Genomic DNA, 19,149 nt, shown 5'->3' with positions numbered 1-19,149 from the left:
AATCGTGGGATTACCACTGCAACAGAAAGCATTAGCCTCCAATTTCAAAACACAAAAAGCCAAACAGCAGGGAGCTTGACAACAAACCAAGCTTTCTAGGGCCAGAGGGGAATCATGGAATAGCAATTAATATTTGTCTTAATCAAAAAGCCTGAAATGCATTCTCTCTTACATGGCTACAGTCCATACCGAAACCCGACCTTTCCCTCCAAGTGTTGCAGGTTACTTTGACGAAGAAGAATCATGATCCCAACTAAGCAGCCAGCGAAGGACAGCTCTACTCAACATGTGCACATGGGACAAAACAGGCCCTGTCTGCATTAGCAGGGAACTGCAGAGAGCAAGATTATCTACAGAGGCCTCAAGCTAAGGCATACTTGTAACAGACACTTAAAGTTTTTACTATGGTGAGTGTGGAACTAACAAGTGACAAGTTAATAAGGAAAAAGCTAGAAAACACACTTTATTTCATTTCCTAGAAAATGCTCCAGAGATACTCATGCTTCTTATTGTTACTTATCTAAACAGTCTGGCAAAAAATAAATAAATAAATAAATAAATAAATAAATAAATAAAATAATTAAATATATCAGTAAAAAAAAATAGTAACCAATTCCTGCATCCTGGCTGTTCAGGACTCTTAAATCAATAATTAACAAGGGCTAGTTACTTACTTTTTTCATTTCTCCCTATTTACATTCTGGAGCCAAAAAAAAAAAAAAAATAGCTCTCAAAAATATTTTTAAAGGACTTCTGTTTCCTGGCTGCAAAATAAATTCAAATACTATTATAATCAAGAAATAAAATTGTTAGTCAGGGTTTCAAACAGTCTCTAATTTCTACAGTTCACTGCAAATCCATGCTCGCTGCCTGATACCCACGAGTACGGCACCTCTGAAAAATGGGCAAATTTGGAAGCTTAAGCCTGCCTAGAATATGCATACTTATAACATCCAAGGGAAATTTCCCCTCACACCTCAAGGTTTTTTCCTCCTCTATGAATAAAAGAAAATGTCGCTAGAGGTAAGTTAAGCCTACAAGTACTCTGTATGTATGCTTGGAGGTGTGCCTGTACACAAGCACACTTAACCTTAGGAGAGATAGGGATGGATATGGAGTGAACGCATTATGGGCTTCTGTCTGAATTTATCCTGACTGCCATGAGTTGTGTAAGCCTGATGGTGGAGCATTTTATATCCTACAGCAACTCAAGATGTAATTTACTTTGCACCACATATCTGTAATATAGCACACAGAAAGTATTATCCAAAGGACATCAAAGATTGAGCACTGTAAGTGATGAAGTTTGGTTTCTGATTACAAATTGTAAAACAGCAAGCACTACTTCCCTAACTGCATTGCAACGTAGTATATCAAATTACTACCAGTGGAGCGCTAAAAATAGGATTCAGAATACATTATGTAGGAGTTATAAATTATGCATCTCCATAGTGTAATCTCTGTACAGAACTGCACTGCAATATACACACCAACCTAGAATCATCATAATCTGAAGATTACGATGTACTGTTGGTTAAATCAGGGTTGGGAACGCATTCATTTGCAATGTATCTGAAATCAATTATACCATGTGATAATAGTACACTTTGTATCCAGCACTCTTCTCTGGACAAGCCGACCTTTCTTGTACCAAGACGTTTTAGGAAGGAAATTCTTTTTCATTATTTCACTTTGGATTCAATCATCCAAAGAGCATTTTGGATGATTATTCACAGTGCTTTGTACAAAATGTGCAATAGGTTATCTGAGAGAGATGAATTTATAACAGACAGTCGTATGTGCAGTGCAATTTCACCTCTGGAGGACTAACCTGAAGTACAAAATAAACACATTCATATCTTTCAGTACAGCTTTTTTATTTACAAGGCCAATCTTTTTGTTTTTGGTTTAATTTTTTGATCTGGCACTGCTTGAAAGGGCAACTCCACTTTTCCAGTCCAGTTAGGTGGAAAAACCAACGTACAACAACTTGATGACGGAGAGTCTGAATATAACAAGGAGAGAATTCAGGTACGGTTCTGCTGCAATTGCAATTCAACTCATTTGCATATAGGTATGACTTTTTTGGAGCTAACTTTTCTTCCATAACATGGCCTATTTACAGGCATTCTAGGGAAAAACATTCAGCTACCCGATTTGTGTGGATTTAATATTGTAAACTTAATGTTTCATTAAAAGGTTCTTTCTTGCATTTTACCGCCATGTGTTAAAAACATCCTGACCTGTCTGCAAACTGAACATATTGGTTGTATTAGTACCACCGTAGCCCCTAGGATCTCTAGCAAGGGCTCCATTGTGCTAGATGTTGAACAAACCTCTGAAGCAAGTACTCATTTCAGCACCACTCTGTTCAAATTCAGAGTTCAACACCCAATATGAAAAAACAGATCAGATACTAGGGAGATCCGTGGAAAAATTACTACTCCCCCTCAGAACTAGTCCATGGAGACAACTCCAGCCTTCAACTTGTAACTGCCTGGGCTGGGCCCTTTTATACTTTCCCTTCCCCCAGATGAACATGCCTAGGGAGATTCAGAAGGCCCCCTCTATGCCCACCACAGCATTTCTCCAACACTCTGCCCTACGTGCTTTCATGATCTGACAGATCAACATGAGCTGAAATAATTTTGCCTAGCGGAGTCATTTTCAGGCTGAGAAACACAAGAGCAGTTTCAGTCTAAAAGGTAGTATTTTCAGAAGTTACAGACAGGTAGCCATACAGGCTGAAAATGAAAGCATATCCCTTTATTATAAGGGAATGCTATGACAGGTGCAACTATTCTTGCCAATTAGAGCTTGGATATTTTTACTTACTATATTCCCATTTGCATTACTGAATAAAATACTAACAGTGGATGTGAACTCAGGACACATTCATTTTTGAGCATCATGTTTTCACCTGTTTAAAACAAACAGAAAATTGCCATTTTTTTTACGATGCAAATATGATTCTCTAGCTCATTAGGGTCATCGATCAAAGTTGTCACCTACCACAGATTTTAAACAAAAAGTATTCCCACCTGCCAAGGCATCCCGATAAAGCTGTACAAAGTGATTAAAAATATCCTTGGGCAAACATTTTTCATCAGGCAAGCACTGCAGGAGAATCACGATCTCAGACTGCCCCACTGCATGCATTCCTTTTGTAGTGAAACACCAGCATTTCCGGTTCACGTCTGCAGAGGGAAAAAGCGTAACTCAGGAAAAGTGGCAATCTATTCAACATCCATCTGTCTTGCCCTGCCCAAATTGCCCTACAGAGAGCCAGCTGAAGAATCAATTACAGAAACATGCACAGTCCTGATATTTGTCACCAAGATAAGTAAGGCACTAAATTCTAAATCCTACAGGCAAGCACATGAGGATCAAAAGCAAATTATAAAACTGTGGTCTGCAATATAGGGAGAACTAAAGGCTTGATCCCAACCAGATGCCTACCAGAGAGCAGACCTCTGTACTGGAAATGTCTGTGCACAACATAAAAAAAAGGAATAGAATGTGAATAGAGGTGGAAGATGCAGAGATGCAGGCAGAGGGCTGGTACACAGCACAAACCACTGACCAACTCTCTGCTCTGGATGACACAGGCAACTTTGTCTATAAGGTGTCATGGAGAATATATCTGGTTTTTCATGTGATGTCCCAGATTTTCAACTCAAACCCTTCTGTTTTAAAGTTTCTGCACTGGACATGTTGCCATCCTAAAAAGAATTTGTTTCATGTTTAGTGATATAGTCAGCATCCAGTCTAATGAATGGTGCTGGAGTCGAATAAAAGTTAAATGTAGACACTATTATCAAAGCTGATCTTGCCCTCAAAGTGAACATTAACAACATTTGTTTTATCCTTCACGATTAACCCACTCAGAAAATTAAATTTCCAGAAAACTCCTTGATTCTAGGAAATATATAAGCATTGATACTGAGTCAGATGTAGCAACACCAGCATGTATTTTTAAAGTTTGTTTTTATCTAGTTTATAAGTATTTTCTAACACAAAAAATATCTTGCTACAAACTACCCTTCATTTATTTTGACACACAACCACCTTAACCAATGGAAATTAACAGTGACCTGTCAACAAAAAACCTCACCCCCCTCAAGACAGTACTAACAATGACAGTGAGGTGCAGTTGTTTTTAGTGAAGGTCATTTTGAACTGAATATACATATGTTTAGTTGGAGTCCAACTAATTACAGCACATTCTCCAAAGTTTTCTCTCTTTTGCCAGAATCTGAGGAAGGGTCACACACGTACACGATGAGGAGAACAGAGAGGGAGTAACAGTCAGCCCTCTTGGCTTCAATGGATAGAATCAGGGAGCTGACATTAATCTCTTGGTATGTCTTAAAATCTTTGAACTGACATTAATCTCTTTGTATTTCTATATAAAAGTATCTGTATATAGGTCTGAAGCTTGGAATAGGTGTATTTTACATTTTAATACAAATAAAATACATAGGATATGTTAGTTCCATGCAGCAATTCAGATTGTCAGTAGAAAATAGGAAGTTTTGTGTTTTCAACCAGTGGTAAGTGCATACTCTTTTTTACAAACCCTTCCCCCAAATTAAACAACAAATAACTTACAATTTACAATCTTAACCATCGACAGCAAATTTGCATTTAAAACAAACACGAGAGGGTCAGGGCCACCATCCTCCAGCTGCTGCATTACAGATATCTGAGAAGGTCTTTCTTCTACAGCATAATCTATAAGAAAGAAATACATGGTTAAGTCATTCGCTTGCTGATAACTCACTCAGAAATGTCATCAGCTAAGTAATGACTCATTGTTCTGATGCATAGTTCAATTTGCTAACATTTTACTGGGTTGCTTTCTTTTTGGGCAGGATTTCAGCATTTCAGTAGAATCTGGGCACCTAATTCTTGTAGGCCCCTTAAAAGATTCCCACCTATCTAATAAATGGTATCAAACTACAGTAGAAACCTGGAAAAGCAAGCATTTCACTTCTTTTAAAAAGTGGGTGTACTGTAGATGAACATATTAGTATTTCATTCAAATACTAATAAATGTTAATACCATTATTTATTTGGCAAGAGTCCTTGGACCTCTGTTCACAGACCAAATCCCCATTTGCACAAGGTGTTGCAGAAGCATGTGACAAAAAGAACGTAACTGGGCAAAAGATTTACATTCTTAAATGCAGTGAGCTACTCCTAGAGGGAATGTAAACTTGTTCCAGCCTATATCTAAGCAATGCAGCATCACACAGAAATCCAGGATATATTGAAGAAAAGCAAAATATGAAGCAAATTATGTTATCCTGCCTGAAATAAATATCTACCCAGAAGGTTCACCACAACTGCTAACATAAAGAGTATATTTGAAACATAAACATGATTACATGAAATGCCCAGTTGGCAGTAAAACATTGCAAAGGAGTAGGAATGTGAAGACATGAGAAACAGAATAAGTTTATGCACACACAAAATAAGACCTGTGGAAAGATATCCGCATTAAATTGCTGAGCCTGTGAGATTTGGCTTTTATGCTGCATTTAAGTAAAGTTACTTGTTTCCCTATTTATTCAGAAGGTTTAATAACTGGACTAGCTAAACAGGATGGGGAAATCTGTTTATGTCATGGAAGTGTTGCTTGCTTTCTTATTTTTAACAATATTGTGGATAAAGATTCTTCCTGTTTAAATAACAAATATGCTGAACAAGCTGAAATTTTAAAGAGGGATTATGAAGAAAAAATAAAAAAAAATGAGCTAAGCGTAAAAGTATACAAGAAGTACTCTTATAAACCAAACCAGGGGGTAGACGGGACATGCAGCATAGACATGTTTTATTTTTTCCTCTCTGAATTCTCCCTCAAGCTTTCCACTAAGATACTGCATTCCTGAATATGACAGCAAATACCCAAAGTTTCACTGCAACCCATGGTACTTGTGAAGTCACCAAATTCTGTATTCTGGGATACCTTCAATAAAGAAGCTCCAAGATAATTTCATGGAGGAAAACATTAATATTTATAAAACTAATTAAAATACATCTATGTTGAACATTTCCTGCAGTCTGATTACTGAGGAATTGAGCACACATTTCTAGGCGCAGCTTCATTTTCTTTATTGCTCTGCATTTTACTTCTCGTAGTATTTTCATCATCAGAAGGAGGTTTTCCAAGGGTGCTAATATGGAAGAGGGGTACCCTCTTTAAGGTCATGTCAGCCTACACCTTCACTGTGGGGACTGCTGGTGCTTTAAGAACAGCAGGAGAACCAAGGTGCCTGGGCTTCCTGGCATGGATGCAGCACTGCTAGCTTAAAATTTTCTGCTGCCAGAGCTACACCAGCCACCTGGAGGAACAGAAGTTCTGCTGCCAGAGCTAGTCCAAACTGGGGTTTTGCTGGCAAAGCACCGTGGCCTGGAGGTGTGCTCGGCTCACATCCCAAGGCAACACCACTCTGCTAACAGAATTTTAGTGCAGATGAGGGCTCGTATCATGACAAAAGTATCCATCATTAATCACTTTTGCATATAGCATGCATCCGATTTCCTAACCAGATGTGATATCCTGAATTGTAAAATTGCTACCAGTAAGCCTATTTCTGCATGGTACGCTGCTGTGTTATGAACAGAAACCCAAGCAAACTCAGGGAATGGAAAAACTGGCAGGGCGCTCTATCCATGCAAATCAGTCATGCCAAGAAGCAGGGTATATTAGCTCAGACAGAGCCCTGTGCTTATGCTCTTATACTGCTTCCAACACCTGAGCTGTCCAGGTTTTTCTCCGTGGCACTGCACTATACCATGCAGATATAGCCAACAGTCACAAGCAGCTGGTCATTTATCACTACAGCCCTCACCTCCTTTTACTCCAGTGGAGATGAGAATTGGAGGAAGACCATCTTCAGGGATTAGATTCATCGCACTGCCAACTGGACTGCCAACCTGAGTTATACTTCCCGAGAACGCAGATGTGTTATCAGTCTACAAAAAGCAGAAAACAATCAGAACGGACACAGCATTACAGAACAATACACAAGAGCTGGGCAGGTGTCATCCCCAGGACTGCCTGGCTTCCATATACACATTACACTGACAGACTCCTTCCAGATACACAGTATGCTTGGAGAGATCCTGCAGTTCCTCTCACTGGCAACATATGGAACCCATTTCTTCGTAACACAGAAATAAAGCAATTACAGTTCCACCAGCATTGCTGACCTTTTTTGTAAAAATCTCTTGATTCCACTCAGGTGCTGTAGCACTTATAGCACTGGAGGACTACATCTGAGTTTTCAAGCATAAATCTCTTTTTAATGAGAAAACGCATCAAACAGAAACATTCTTCTACCTTAATGCTATGACAAGCTCGTTGTTTCAAGCCCCATCTCTCTTGTGACTCAGCTTTATTAAAGATCCATATTACACAAAACACACTTTGCACACACACAGATGTATGCCAAAAGCTTGGAAACCACCTTGACTAGCAAGGCCCTGAACTTTGACTTGTGCACTTAGTTACTACTGCATAACAGCTTATACATTCACAGCCACTTTCAAAAATAGATGCCTACATTCAGCCCTCTGCAAACATGGACATCTGCCACATACATGACTAAAATAAAACCACATGCTCAACAGACTTCCCATAGTGATTTAATTTAAATTGCCCCAATATGCATTACATCATTCAGAGCCACAGAAACCATGACATTCTTGAACAGCAAACAGCATAATGTTTCCTTACTTCTGCGGATGAACTGTTGTTGGTCACAGGCTTGGATGGATCATGTGACACTGCTAAGGTTCCTGCAGGAGCTGTCCCAGCCACCGTCAATTTTGCTGCATCAGCCACTTCCCCATTAGGTAATATGCCATCAGCGAACCAGACACGCCTTTGTTCTCTAGGTTGTGCCACTAGAGAGAAACACAGAGTTCATAGTCTCATGACAACATGTGAGCAATGCTTTGCCTCAAGCCAAGTGAAGCTGATTTGTTCTAATGTCAAATGTAGAAATTATAGCTGGGATATATCATAGACACTTTCAACAGAACAGTGTAAATATTTAACACAAATATAGAGGTGGGCAGGCACTAGATCGGCACATGGGAACTCTTACCCAGAGCACAGGTGGGAGAAGGAGGTAGAAAGACAGCACCTGTGCAAAATTCTTTATAACCAGAGACTATGAAAACAAGACAACTATCTAACCAATAAAAGAAAAATAGATATTTTATTATCTATTGGACTCAGTAAGGCAATTTCTACACATATAGCACTTGGCAGAAACATCAGCAGTATAATTAGGAGTATCCATCTCCGTGTGTTTGGAAATCCCATTCTCACACACATTTCCTGTCTCCTTTTTGCCTCATCCCCACAAGACATGTGGTTAAGTTTCAAAAGGGCATCATTCATGCACTTATATTAACATCTCATCACAGCTTGTTCACAAGAAAACTGAGATGGGGAGAGGGGAGAGAATGTTCTTACCTTCTGTGCCAGGGTGTTTTAAAACTCCCACAGGAACCATCACCGTGGGAGGTGGAGAGCTCAGTGCTCCTGAGGCCTGAGCTTGCTGCAAGGGAGGGATAGTGGAACAGTATTCAGCAGGATTGTTAGGGTTAGGACTCTGGCTTGAGGCATTCATCATGTTCTCCCAGGCTTGAGCTACAGTAAACAGAAAAGCAGAAATGTGATCATACGGTAAAGTTCGTGACTTTCATAGATTTTTAGGGTTGGAAGGAACCTCGGTAGATTGAGTCCAACCCTCTGCCCTGGGCAGGAGAGAGCGCTGCGGTCAAATGACCCCAGCTTGGTGCTTGTCTAGTCTCCTCTTGAAGACCCCCAAGGCAGGGGAGAGAATCACCTTCCTTGGAAGTCCATTCCAGATTTTGGCAACCCTAATCATAAAGAAATTTTTCCCAACGTCTAATATACATCTGATCTCCGCCAGTTTATGGTCATTGTTCCTAGCAACGCTAAGGGGTGCCCTGATAAACAGAACATCCCCTGTTCCTTGATGCCCTCGCAGGTGAATTTGTAGACAGCTACAAGATCCCCTCTCAGCCTTCTTTTGCGGAGGCTGAAAAGATTCATGTCCCTCCATCTCTCCTCGCAGGATCTTACTTGTAGGCCCATAACCATATGAGTAGCCCTCCTCTGGACCCTCTCAAGGTTATCCACATCCCTCTTGAAGTGCAATGCCCTTTCCATGATGCTGATTAAGTACATACTCTATACCATCTCTGGGCTTTTCCACCCGCCATGTTTATTCCCCACCACCCCCCAGCCACTATTTAAAAGTATGCCTCCATACTGAAACTGTAACTAAGGAACAAAATGCATAAAGAAAGAGTACTGGTATCCTGTGATATGAATTTCAGTTCCATAGCAGGCTAGTCGCATGGTTTGGTCAGAGTTGCCTAGTTCTTGATTCCTCAATTTTATAACTTCTTCAAAGGTTATTTAAAAAAAAGAAAAGAAAAAAAAACCAGAAAAAAAAACAATGCCAATCTCTACAACCCCACTGAGTTGCATGAGGCTCTATAGACAAACAAAGGCTCACTCCCTGCCCCAAAGATTTTACAACCTACACAACCCCCAGACACCAAATTTATTCTTCTTTTGCAAACAAATGAAGCATATTGTACTTCCTTATATTCAGAATATTCTGGTCTACATTAACATCATCTTTTCTAAACCATGAACAGGTTTATGCTATGAATTTTTAACAACGGGGCCTGAGCTTCAACTCAAAACAAATCCATGATTATGCAACACACACAACTTCAATGTCAACAATGTCAGGAGCAGAACAGGCTCTTCTCTGCTCAGAACAGAACAGGCAGAACGACATTTCCATGGCACTACTTATTTTGGGGTGTACAGAGGGAAGGAGAATTCAACAGGGAGCTCAGCTGTACAAGGTACCAGGTGATCTGAATGTGCAGTTATGCACCCTACATCTTTGAGTGAGCGCACAAGCATTACCAATAACTTCATAGTCAAATAATCACACATATGTACCCAAATATCTGAAGGCTCTCCAAAGAACCACCGTAAGTACCTGAACCAATCCAATATTCAAGCTCACACTTCTAAAATGTTTTGGAGTCCTCTGAGGGAAAAGGTGCTAGAGAAACTAGAGTCTATGCAAAATCTTTAACTGCAAAAAAAAAAAAAGAAATAGAACGTCAAGAATACTGTAATTCTTCATCACACTGATTCCCCAAACCTATACAAAGTCAGCGAAGGGCCTTGGGGTCTTTTCAGATATTTCAATTTGAGAAGAAAAGTGAGGCAGTTTATTTCTAAAAAGTGATTAATTATCCATATACAATATGGGCTTTGAGAGAAGAGACACATACATACATACATACATACATACATACATATATCTCTCTCTCTCTCTCCCTGGCATTCATTTGTGATGATGTCCGCTGCAGGATAAATTTCTTGTTCTGTTTGAATCCTCTGTTTTACTCTCTGCAGTCTGTGCCAATTCAGAAATAGCTATCAATTGAAAATGCCTTTCCAGACAAAGCAAATGTTAAGAATCACAATTAAACACAGACTCTATATAGGGATGAATGTCAGCAAACCAAACACTAGTGAAATTCAAATCAACTGAACAACTTAGCAAAATAATGACATCTCAAGTTTGAAGAATGATGACAGACAAAGCTTAACATACCAGCAATGGCCAAACATCACTATAAAGTACTCCAGAAAGGACAAAAGCAGAGGCTGAGTTGGTCCAGGGGCAAATATACAACTAGCATGCTAGCAGTGCTCTCGCTATAATAATCCCAGCAGTGTGTCACTGTTCTCTACCACTAATGTGTATCCATGCTGGCAACAAGACAGAAAGGCTTTTAAAAGGAAATCATTATAACATGATCAATTTTACTATGCCTCTTTACAAGAACATTTTTGGTTTCAACTGAAATACTTTCAGGTTCCTCCCTTCCCCCAGCTAGAAACAAACCTTACCTACCAGCAACCAGAGCCAGAACTTTTTGGCCAAAAACTTACACACTTCATTGTTCTTATACATTTTGAAATATGACAAATTTTCTACCTCCATGGCCCAAACTCCTAAGCACCTTTACTACCACACCTAAGCATTTTTAATACCAGAGACATGCTTTAATTCCTAGATACTATTATCTACAATTATCTGTTTCCTATCATGGTACAGCCTACAGTGGAAAATGTTAATATTTAATACTTAGCACTTTCTTCAAATTGCTGCACAAACACTGACTAATTAATCTTTCATAGCCCTGAAAGAGATAAAAAAAAAAAAACACCTATTTAACAGCTGTGGAATCTGTGCACTAAATCTGAATTCTGAATGTAGGAAGCTGAGCACTTGATTTATGCAGCCGTTCTCAGCACCTCCAAGGGAGAATCAAGCACTTGAGAAAGTGTTACCAAGCCACAACATAGAGGCATCCAAAATTGGTGGACACATTTAAGAACCTGGGCTAAATACCATCATAGATTTCAATGGCAAAAAATATCACTCTGATCATCCAAGTTCAGAACTCCACAATGTCCTTGGTTGAACTAGAGCTAAGGAGGGATATGAAAAGGGTCTATAAAAGCATGCAGAGTATGGATAAAATGCTTAGGGAACTGTTATTCACTGAATCCCAGAATTAAGGGACACTAATATTAACAGGAGACAAATTAGGAAGTCCTTTTTATGTAGGATGTAGTTAACTTATAGAACTTCTTGCCACAGGGGGTTGTAGAAGCAGATGGTATAACCAGATTCAGAAAGGGACTAGACACATTTATGGAGAACGGGTCCACTCATAGCTATTAAACAGAACAGTCAGGCGTGTATCCCTAAAATGACGGTGGATGCCAGGAAGGGTGTGACAGGGGATGGGTAACTTCAGATGTGTCTTGTTAATATACTCTCCCTCTCTCCACACCATCTCAAAGATACAATACTGAACAAGATGAACCACTGGTCTGACTCAGTAATGTATTTTTTAAGTTCTTACAGCATTCTGGCTTTTTTTTGATCCAATCTTGATTTAAATGTCCCCTGTGACAGTAAACCCTCTGCAACCCACTAAGTTGCTACACTGGTTAATTAACCTCAGTGTTAAAAATTTGCACTTACATTCTGAACATGTCTACCTTCAACTTCTAATCACTAGAACTTCTATTTCCCATATAGGACCTTATAGACAGATAAATCCTCAGCTGTCTCCTCAAAAACCTAAATAGACAGAGCTCCTTGGCTCCCTCATTCTAAAGGCAAGTTTTCCAATCATTTAATCAGTCACACGGCTCTTTTTTGAAGCCTTGCCAATTTTTCAATATTCGTTTTGTATTGTGTACACTAGAACTGGACAGAGTATTCCAGTAAAAGCTGTACTGATGCCAGATACAGATCTAACCTCTCTGCTCCTACAGAATAGTTTACACATCTGAGGGCTGCATTAGCTTCTTGGCCACAGAGTCACAAAGAGTTCACGTTCAATTTATCATGCAGTAATATGCCCAAAGGTAGGATTACAACTCAAGGTGCCAGTGCTCTGCCTTAAGAACATGTGCCTCTGAAACCAAGGGGTTAACAATAACAAATCTATTTTAAAGGGCCAGCTTGTGAGAAATGAAGCAGCATCCTCTTGTAAAATAAGATTACTTTAATAGTTTCCTTATCATACATAGTCTGGGAGGAGACAAATGTGGGTTTCTTCCCTTTGGTCTCTTGCATGTGTATTATAGGTAACCCACAGTTAAGAAAACAAGAGTAGAGCTACCACCATTCTCCTCCATGCAAAACGAGTTTTTTTGCAAGCCAGGTATGGTGTTTCGTGAAATAAACTTTGAGTCTTGCGGCAACTTTATCAGCCCATAGCTTTCACTAAACATGTTTGGTATAAGAGTCCCCGGCTCCCAAAGGGATTCTAAGTCAATCTCTAGAAGCTGCCATTTTTAAATGTCTGCCCATACACACACAATGTTTTGAACTGGCTAGGACAGGGGTCAGCAATCTATTGTCCATGGGCCAAGCCACTGGATCCAGTCCTGAGCCAGGAGGCTCCGGTGGCATCAGGCAGCATTCACCAGTGGGGGGCTTTGGCTGCATTCAGCTGTGCCACAGGGAGAGGCAGTTGTGGCAACTAGGTCCTAGTGCCTGCCTTCCTTGGACCTGAGCTGGGTCATTCCAGTCCCCACCAGAAAAATGCTCCTGTCTCTTGGACTAGGGCAAGCCATGCCCATACATACAAAAGCTGCTGGCCAACACAAAGCCAGGGGAGCTTTTACACTTAGACCCTCTTTCTACTTACCATTCATTAGTACTGAATGGCAGATTACACATACTCTGGCTTCTTTTCGGTCCATGTACAGCAACTTGCATTTCAAACTGCAGCATGCTGCACAAAAAACCTGGAGAAAAAGAAAAACAAGAAGAAAGTTACTCTGCATCTATTAAAAGGTGAGCCATTCATATAGATACAATCATATACAAAGTGTATACAGTGCATTAGAAGGTGCAAAATTAAGAGGAGTTATCGATACATTTCCAATAGACCCCAAGTGAAATTGATTTAAAAAGTGGCCAGTGCTGGTGTCTAACTTCCTGTGCCCTACTTTATGTACACCAACACAGACATCCACCCCTTAATCAACCCAAAGACATAATTTACAAATGTAGGTTTTGGGATGAAAGCCAATAAAATCCTAACATATTCAAAAATCTTCCCTGTTGCTAAGGATTTATGCATACTGACCTAGAGAACTACATTAATAACTTTCTAGAACTAACCACATTTAAAGCACGCTTGGTAAGGCACTATATATAGCAATATCTTTGGTCAGTGGTTAATCAAATCTGAAGTGAGGAAGAACACAGGTACAATTTGAAAGAAGGGACAGATGCACTTCCTCTACACTAGGGAAGTTTGCCGTGCTTCTCCAGGAACACAAACGCTTTCTAGTGAACCACTAATTTATAAGAGGGCAGTGCATCCACTGTAGGCACTTAGCCTAGCTCTTGAGCCTTTCAACATACTGTACATACACATTAACTGTCAGCCCTGTGATTTCAGGGAACTATGAGCTTCTATTCCAGTTCCCACAAAGGGACTTACTGGAACAGTGCATACCAAAACTTTTATAGAATGCAAACCGCATAGGTTAGTATTTTTCAAAGTATGAAACAGCAAGAAATTTTGCTAAATTCAAATTACAACAGTACTGCATGTTTTTAGAAACAACAAAAGCCTTAGGACAGCTGATCAACTCCCATATGCATAATTGCAGAATTTTTGTATCTCAAAACAAGGAAGTCATCAGGAGTATAAAAGCCGCAGCACACTACACTCGCTTAGGGGGAACACAGTGGGACTTGTGCCTGGCAGACCAAACACACTACTGGGCATGCATTTTCAGCACTTTTCTCCTAAAGCAGCACTTTATCCTGGGTATTGACCCTGCCCAGGATAAAGCAGTGCTGAGACTTGTTCTGGGGAACTCCAATCATTAGCAGCATTATACTGTACTACACCATTTCAAGCACTTGTCTGCAAAGAAAAGATGTCTTCTATATGTGGCAAGACTCAGGGGCCTATAATCCCAAAGTCCTCCAGTAACAGACCTGATCCTAGGCCAGGGGTGTGCAAAATATGGCCCGCAGGCCAGATCCGGCCCACCAAGCACTTCCCTCCAGCCCGCAGAGCCCCTTCAAAACCCAGGTAATGGTGGATGCCTCTCTAAAAGCTTCTGGTGGCACCAGCCGCTGGCTGCAGCACCTCAGGCTGTTTCCTTGGGTTCTGGTTGCAAGGCAACCAACCCGGACCTCAGCCTGCCCCAGCTGGTCTCACCCCACCCCGGCTCAGGCCACGTTTGCATCTTGAGAGAAGGGGGTGCGGCTGGGCCAGAACCTGTGGCGCCAGTGAGGGGAAAGTGTCCAGGCCAGCTTCTGCTTTGCTGCATGGGACTGGAAAGGGCCCTGCCCTGCAGGTAAGCCCAGGAAAACAGGTGCTGGGCAGGCTTTCCATGTGCCATGCCGCTCGGGCTGTGTGGGGTCAGGCTGGGCCAGCACTGGGGAGGGGAAGCAGCAGTTGGGCCACAGCTCCAGCCCAGTCAGCACCAGGAAGGAGAGGTGGCAGCAGAGCCGTGTGCTGCTCGGGATGGGACAGGACAAGCCTGGCCAGAGTAGCAGGGGCTCAGCTGCACTTTCCCCCTACCTGCGACCGTCAGTCCTGAGCAGCCCATGGCTCCGCCACCACTTCTGCTGGCCAGTGCAGACCCAGTTGGGCCCGTCCCATCCAGAGCAGCATGCGGCTGAAGCCAGCTTCCCACATGCTGCTGGGTACAGGGCGAGCCTGGCTGGGTTGGCATGGGCCAGCAGAAGCAGCGGTGGAGCCTTTTGGGATTAGCTGGAGCAGGTAGGGGGAAAGTGCAGCAGCACATGGGAAGCTGCCGCTTGATCGGGGACAGGATGGGCTGGCCAGGCCGCACCAGGGTGGAAAGCTGTGGCTGAGCTCCCTGCAGTTTGGGACGGGAGGGGTCCCACAGCACTGGAGAGGACTGTGCTGGTGAGGGGACCTGGGCCTGGGCTGGCTCCTGTTGTGCCACAGAGGGAGGGGGCCAGGCTGGGATGGGTCAGGACAGATTCTGGGAGAGATGGCGAGCGGGGCAGTTTGGTGTTGGGTGGGTGAGTCTTATGACACAGACCACATGACAGGGTGTAACTTTCGGTTCCAAGGCCACTTCTCCAAAAGGAGTACTTCCAGGGGCAAGGGGAGGGACTTCCAGTGGCAAAGGTAGGGGTTAGGGGGAGGGACTTCCGGTCCCACGATGGCAACCAGGGGGTGGGGCAACTGAAGGGACGGGGCTACCCACGTGGCCCTCAACAGCTCACCAAAACGCATCAAGCGGCCCTCCGCTCGTAATAATTGCCTGCCCCTGTCCTAGGCAGACTATTCTATAGTATTTTTACGTGCATTTAAATAGAGTCAATATTTTCCTTATATGTGCCTCAGGGCTACTATTCCAGCGGTGTATGAAGACACCAAAGAGTTTGTTTCATGCAAAAAGACAGTGAAAAGCTTAGAAAACTTACAAACTAGCAACTGCACAAACAAATCTAACATCAAGTAAAAAGTTTTAACTTCAATCAGAAGTACTTTAATTTTAGATGGTTTCTTATGCTTAGTAAATTGCATTTCTTATACTAATAATCTTAAAGACACCTTTCTTTAATCCTACATTTTTTTCCACTGCACCTGAAAAATTAAAAATTTTACAAGTTTTAAAATGCTACATGCAAAACCCAGTTTACATTATGACAAACACATCAGATGATTCTGCTATAACAGATAAACATGGCAGCATCTACTGACATCCTAATCCAGTTAAAGGAACAGTTTGGTCACATGTCTACAACTAAAACTTTTGGCTATGTTGCAACCTGGTCACTTAATTCTATTGTCACTGTAATGTACAGATGGTACCCAAATACAAGATAAGGCTACGATTAAGTACAAGGTGAGTCAGAACATTAATTCTGTAACCAAGATATTCTCGTCTCATTCAATTCCAGTTATGTCTACTTACTGATACTTTTATTACACATTTTCAAAAGTAAAATAAGCATGTAAATATTGGTATTCCACCTAGGAAAATAAACTGGAATTCTTCCACAGATATGAAACATGTTAAAATGTTTTAGCAACTTGAAGTTATATAATCTGCTTCCAAACTTCAATCCAAGAAACACTCTAAAAAATGCTACCAGCATCGTTTTGTGACAAATAGATTTTTAAATATTTTATTTCATTTCAGCAGTCTGGGGTGGAAATGCAGTGGAAGGTTCAGCTGTAAACTAGGAGGACACTGAAAAAAAAAAAATGAATGCCTTCAAACAGTGCAGAACTAAACTATTTTGAATAGATCTGGCATTCAACTGAGCTTTTTTTATACAATGTTCTCCAAGATTCACATGTTGAACAGAAATGAATAACGACAGAACAATGACAACTGTTGTCATTCTTTAACTTACCAATACACCTGCAGCGTGGGTGTTGCACATAATCAAATATAAACAGCAGTATAGACCTGGTAAAGTATCTGCTAATTAATTAGTATCTCACATAACAGAAAGCAGCAGCTCATATAGTTGCAGCAAGTTTGCAGGATACTATCAAAACTGTCTGCGGGTTTTCTGTTTGTTTTTCACCTTTTGGTGAAGGAAAATTATAATTATGGTTGACAGTACAAAGCTGAGACACAGAAATGCTCTACTGATTCTACATATGGATATACAAGATGATTATTCAAAAACCCAAAATCTAAAAATGTAATGGTTTTCTAGTAATTTTATATCTTTTATGTTATTATATAACATACGTGTCAGAGTCTTCAATTAACCTACAGTTTTAAGAGTAGCATCCTTGTATTCATGCAGGCATTGGACCAGATGACCCTGAAGCTCCCTTCTAACTATACAACAATATGTTTAGTTTAGAAATACATGTTTAATTTCAGCTATTACCCTAAGGTTCAGTGGCTCCCACTGATTTGCCTAGTTACTGAGCTGAAATTAAAAACAGAGGCATTTTCTTGAGAAGTCACTGACTCTTTTTAAATAGTTTCATTAAACAAAGATGCTTCAGTTTTACCCAAGAACACCATAATAGTACATTTTAAGGGGAAAACTATTTGTTAAAATTCAGATTTCCAAAACCTTTAGCCATTTTTCTATGACTGAGACTTCTGACACCATTATGTTGATTTTTTTAATTCTACTGAGCTCAGTGTTCAGTATGTGATTGTCTTCCCTTTCAGTCATTGCCACTTTTTCCATCTCATGCAGCATCAGTTACTACAGAAGAAGCATTGAATCCAAGCAAAGCAACTATTTTCTATAATTCAAAGGAAAAAAAAAACAACCTCTGTTAACCAACGGTTAAAAGTAGTTTGAAAGAATCACAACAAAACTAAAACACAGGAAAATATTGTACATGGCAATGCACCTTTACTTAATAGCTAAATCAAATACTGATGAGGGACCTAATCCTGTTTTAGTGAAGTGAATTATACAATTCTTACAGACTTTGATGGGAATACATTTAAATTCAAATACTAACTGAAAGTGGCACCAGATTTAGGGGTTTATTTTATAAGGCACAAGTAGCTCAGTGGTATCTCTATCACTTAGGACTTAATTCCTAATAATTTCTGTTCTAGTACTGACTGGTTTGCGACGTTATTTGGTACTTATTTTGAATGCATGTTCACCCAGTCAGAATTGCCCTCAGTGAGATTTTTCAAGCCTAAAAGTCAAGGGAATACAGAATAACTGTGAGCACAAGCTACTTAAACGGTGATTTGAGGAACACGTTCAGTGTTATGCATTTTAGCTGCTAAGTGACTCGCCTCATCCGCTTTGAGAACTCGATGTTTTCTATGAGTCCACTTCCAGGAGCAGGCAGAATAGGAATCTCTGCTTCTCTGATAAGTTTGCTTCTTTGGGGTCCTCTGTCCAGGTCATTCTTCTTCCGTGTGCTCTTCTGACACCTAAGCTTCTGATCCAAAGCCCTCAGAAGTCAGGGGAGCTTTCAGCTGACTAAAGGAGGCTTAGGACAGACCTTAAATAAGCCAAAGCTACTTGAATACAGTATGCCATTTTCTAGTATGGTAATGTTTTGCGTTCATCTTATTTTTTAAGTTATTAATTTATCAATTTTGAATAATCAGATACATTTTTGTGGGTTTCCTGTTTTCAATAGTATGTGCCACTGACATGTTTCAGGAACAAAATATCTACAAATATTTTATGACTTTGTTATTTTATCATAAACATGCTGCAATTTCATTTAAACCAGGACAGACCTATCTAAGTTGTATGGTATACACACATATTTGTAAGTTTTTACTAATGAACAACCAACCATGCACATTCAGCAAAAAAACATTTCTTGTACAGTAACAAATACATTTACAATGCTCACTTAATTTGCTTCACTATGAAAGTCCTCTTATCAATATCCATCTCTCCATCAGCTTTTGGAGAAGCTAACTATGGTCAATATCTTTTTTCAGAAACAAAGATGTATTTCTTTTGTAAATAACATATGGAGCACACAGAAAGTCGAAATAAGAGAATGAAGATT

General features: G+C 40.5%; 1 protein-coding gene across 1 annotated transcript in view; it reads right to left on the bottom strand.

The window, feature by feature from the left end:
- ZFYVE9 (zinc finger FYVE-type containing 9) overlaps nucleotides 1-19,149 on the bottom strand; it is an 84,322-nt gene that overhangs the window by 25,743 nt on the left and 39,430 nt on the right. The window contains exons 5-10 of the mRNA XM_059727831.1: nucleotides 13,318-13,417; nucleotides 8,492-8,668; nucleotides 7,745-7,914; nucleotides 6,858-6,981; nucleotides 4,612-4,734; nucleotides 3,042-3,197 (exon numbers count right to left, since the gene is read on the bottom strand). Of these exons, the coding sequence (XP_059583814.1) occupies nucleotides 3,042-3,197; nucleotides 4,612-4,734; nucleotides 6,858-6,981; nucleotides 7,745-7,914; nucleotides 8,492-8,668; nucleotides 13,318-13,417 (850 nt within the window). The remainder of the gene's footprint in view (nucleotides 1-3,041; nucleotides 3,198-4,611; nucleotides 4,735-6,857; nucleotides 6,982-7,744; nucleotides 7,915-8,491; nucleotides 8,669-13,317; nucleotides 13,418-19,149) is intronic.

This window comes from Alligator mississippiensis, chromosome 5 (assembly GCF_030867095.1).
Source record: "Alligator mississippiensis isolate rAllMis1 chromosome 5, rAllMis1, whole genome shotgun sequence".
Lineage (NCBI taxonomy): Eukaryota > Metazoa > Chordata > Crocodylia > Alligatoridae > Alligator > Alligator mississippiensis.
The sequence above is the reverse complement of the archived record's forward strand: the minus strand, read 5'-3'. Positions and strand labels throughout refer to the sequence as shown.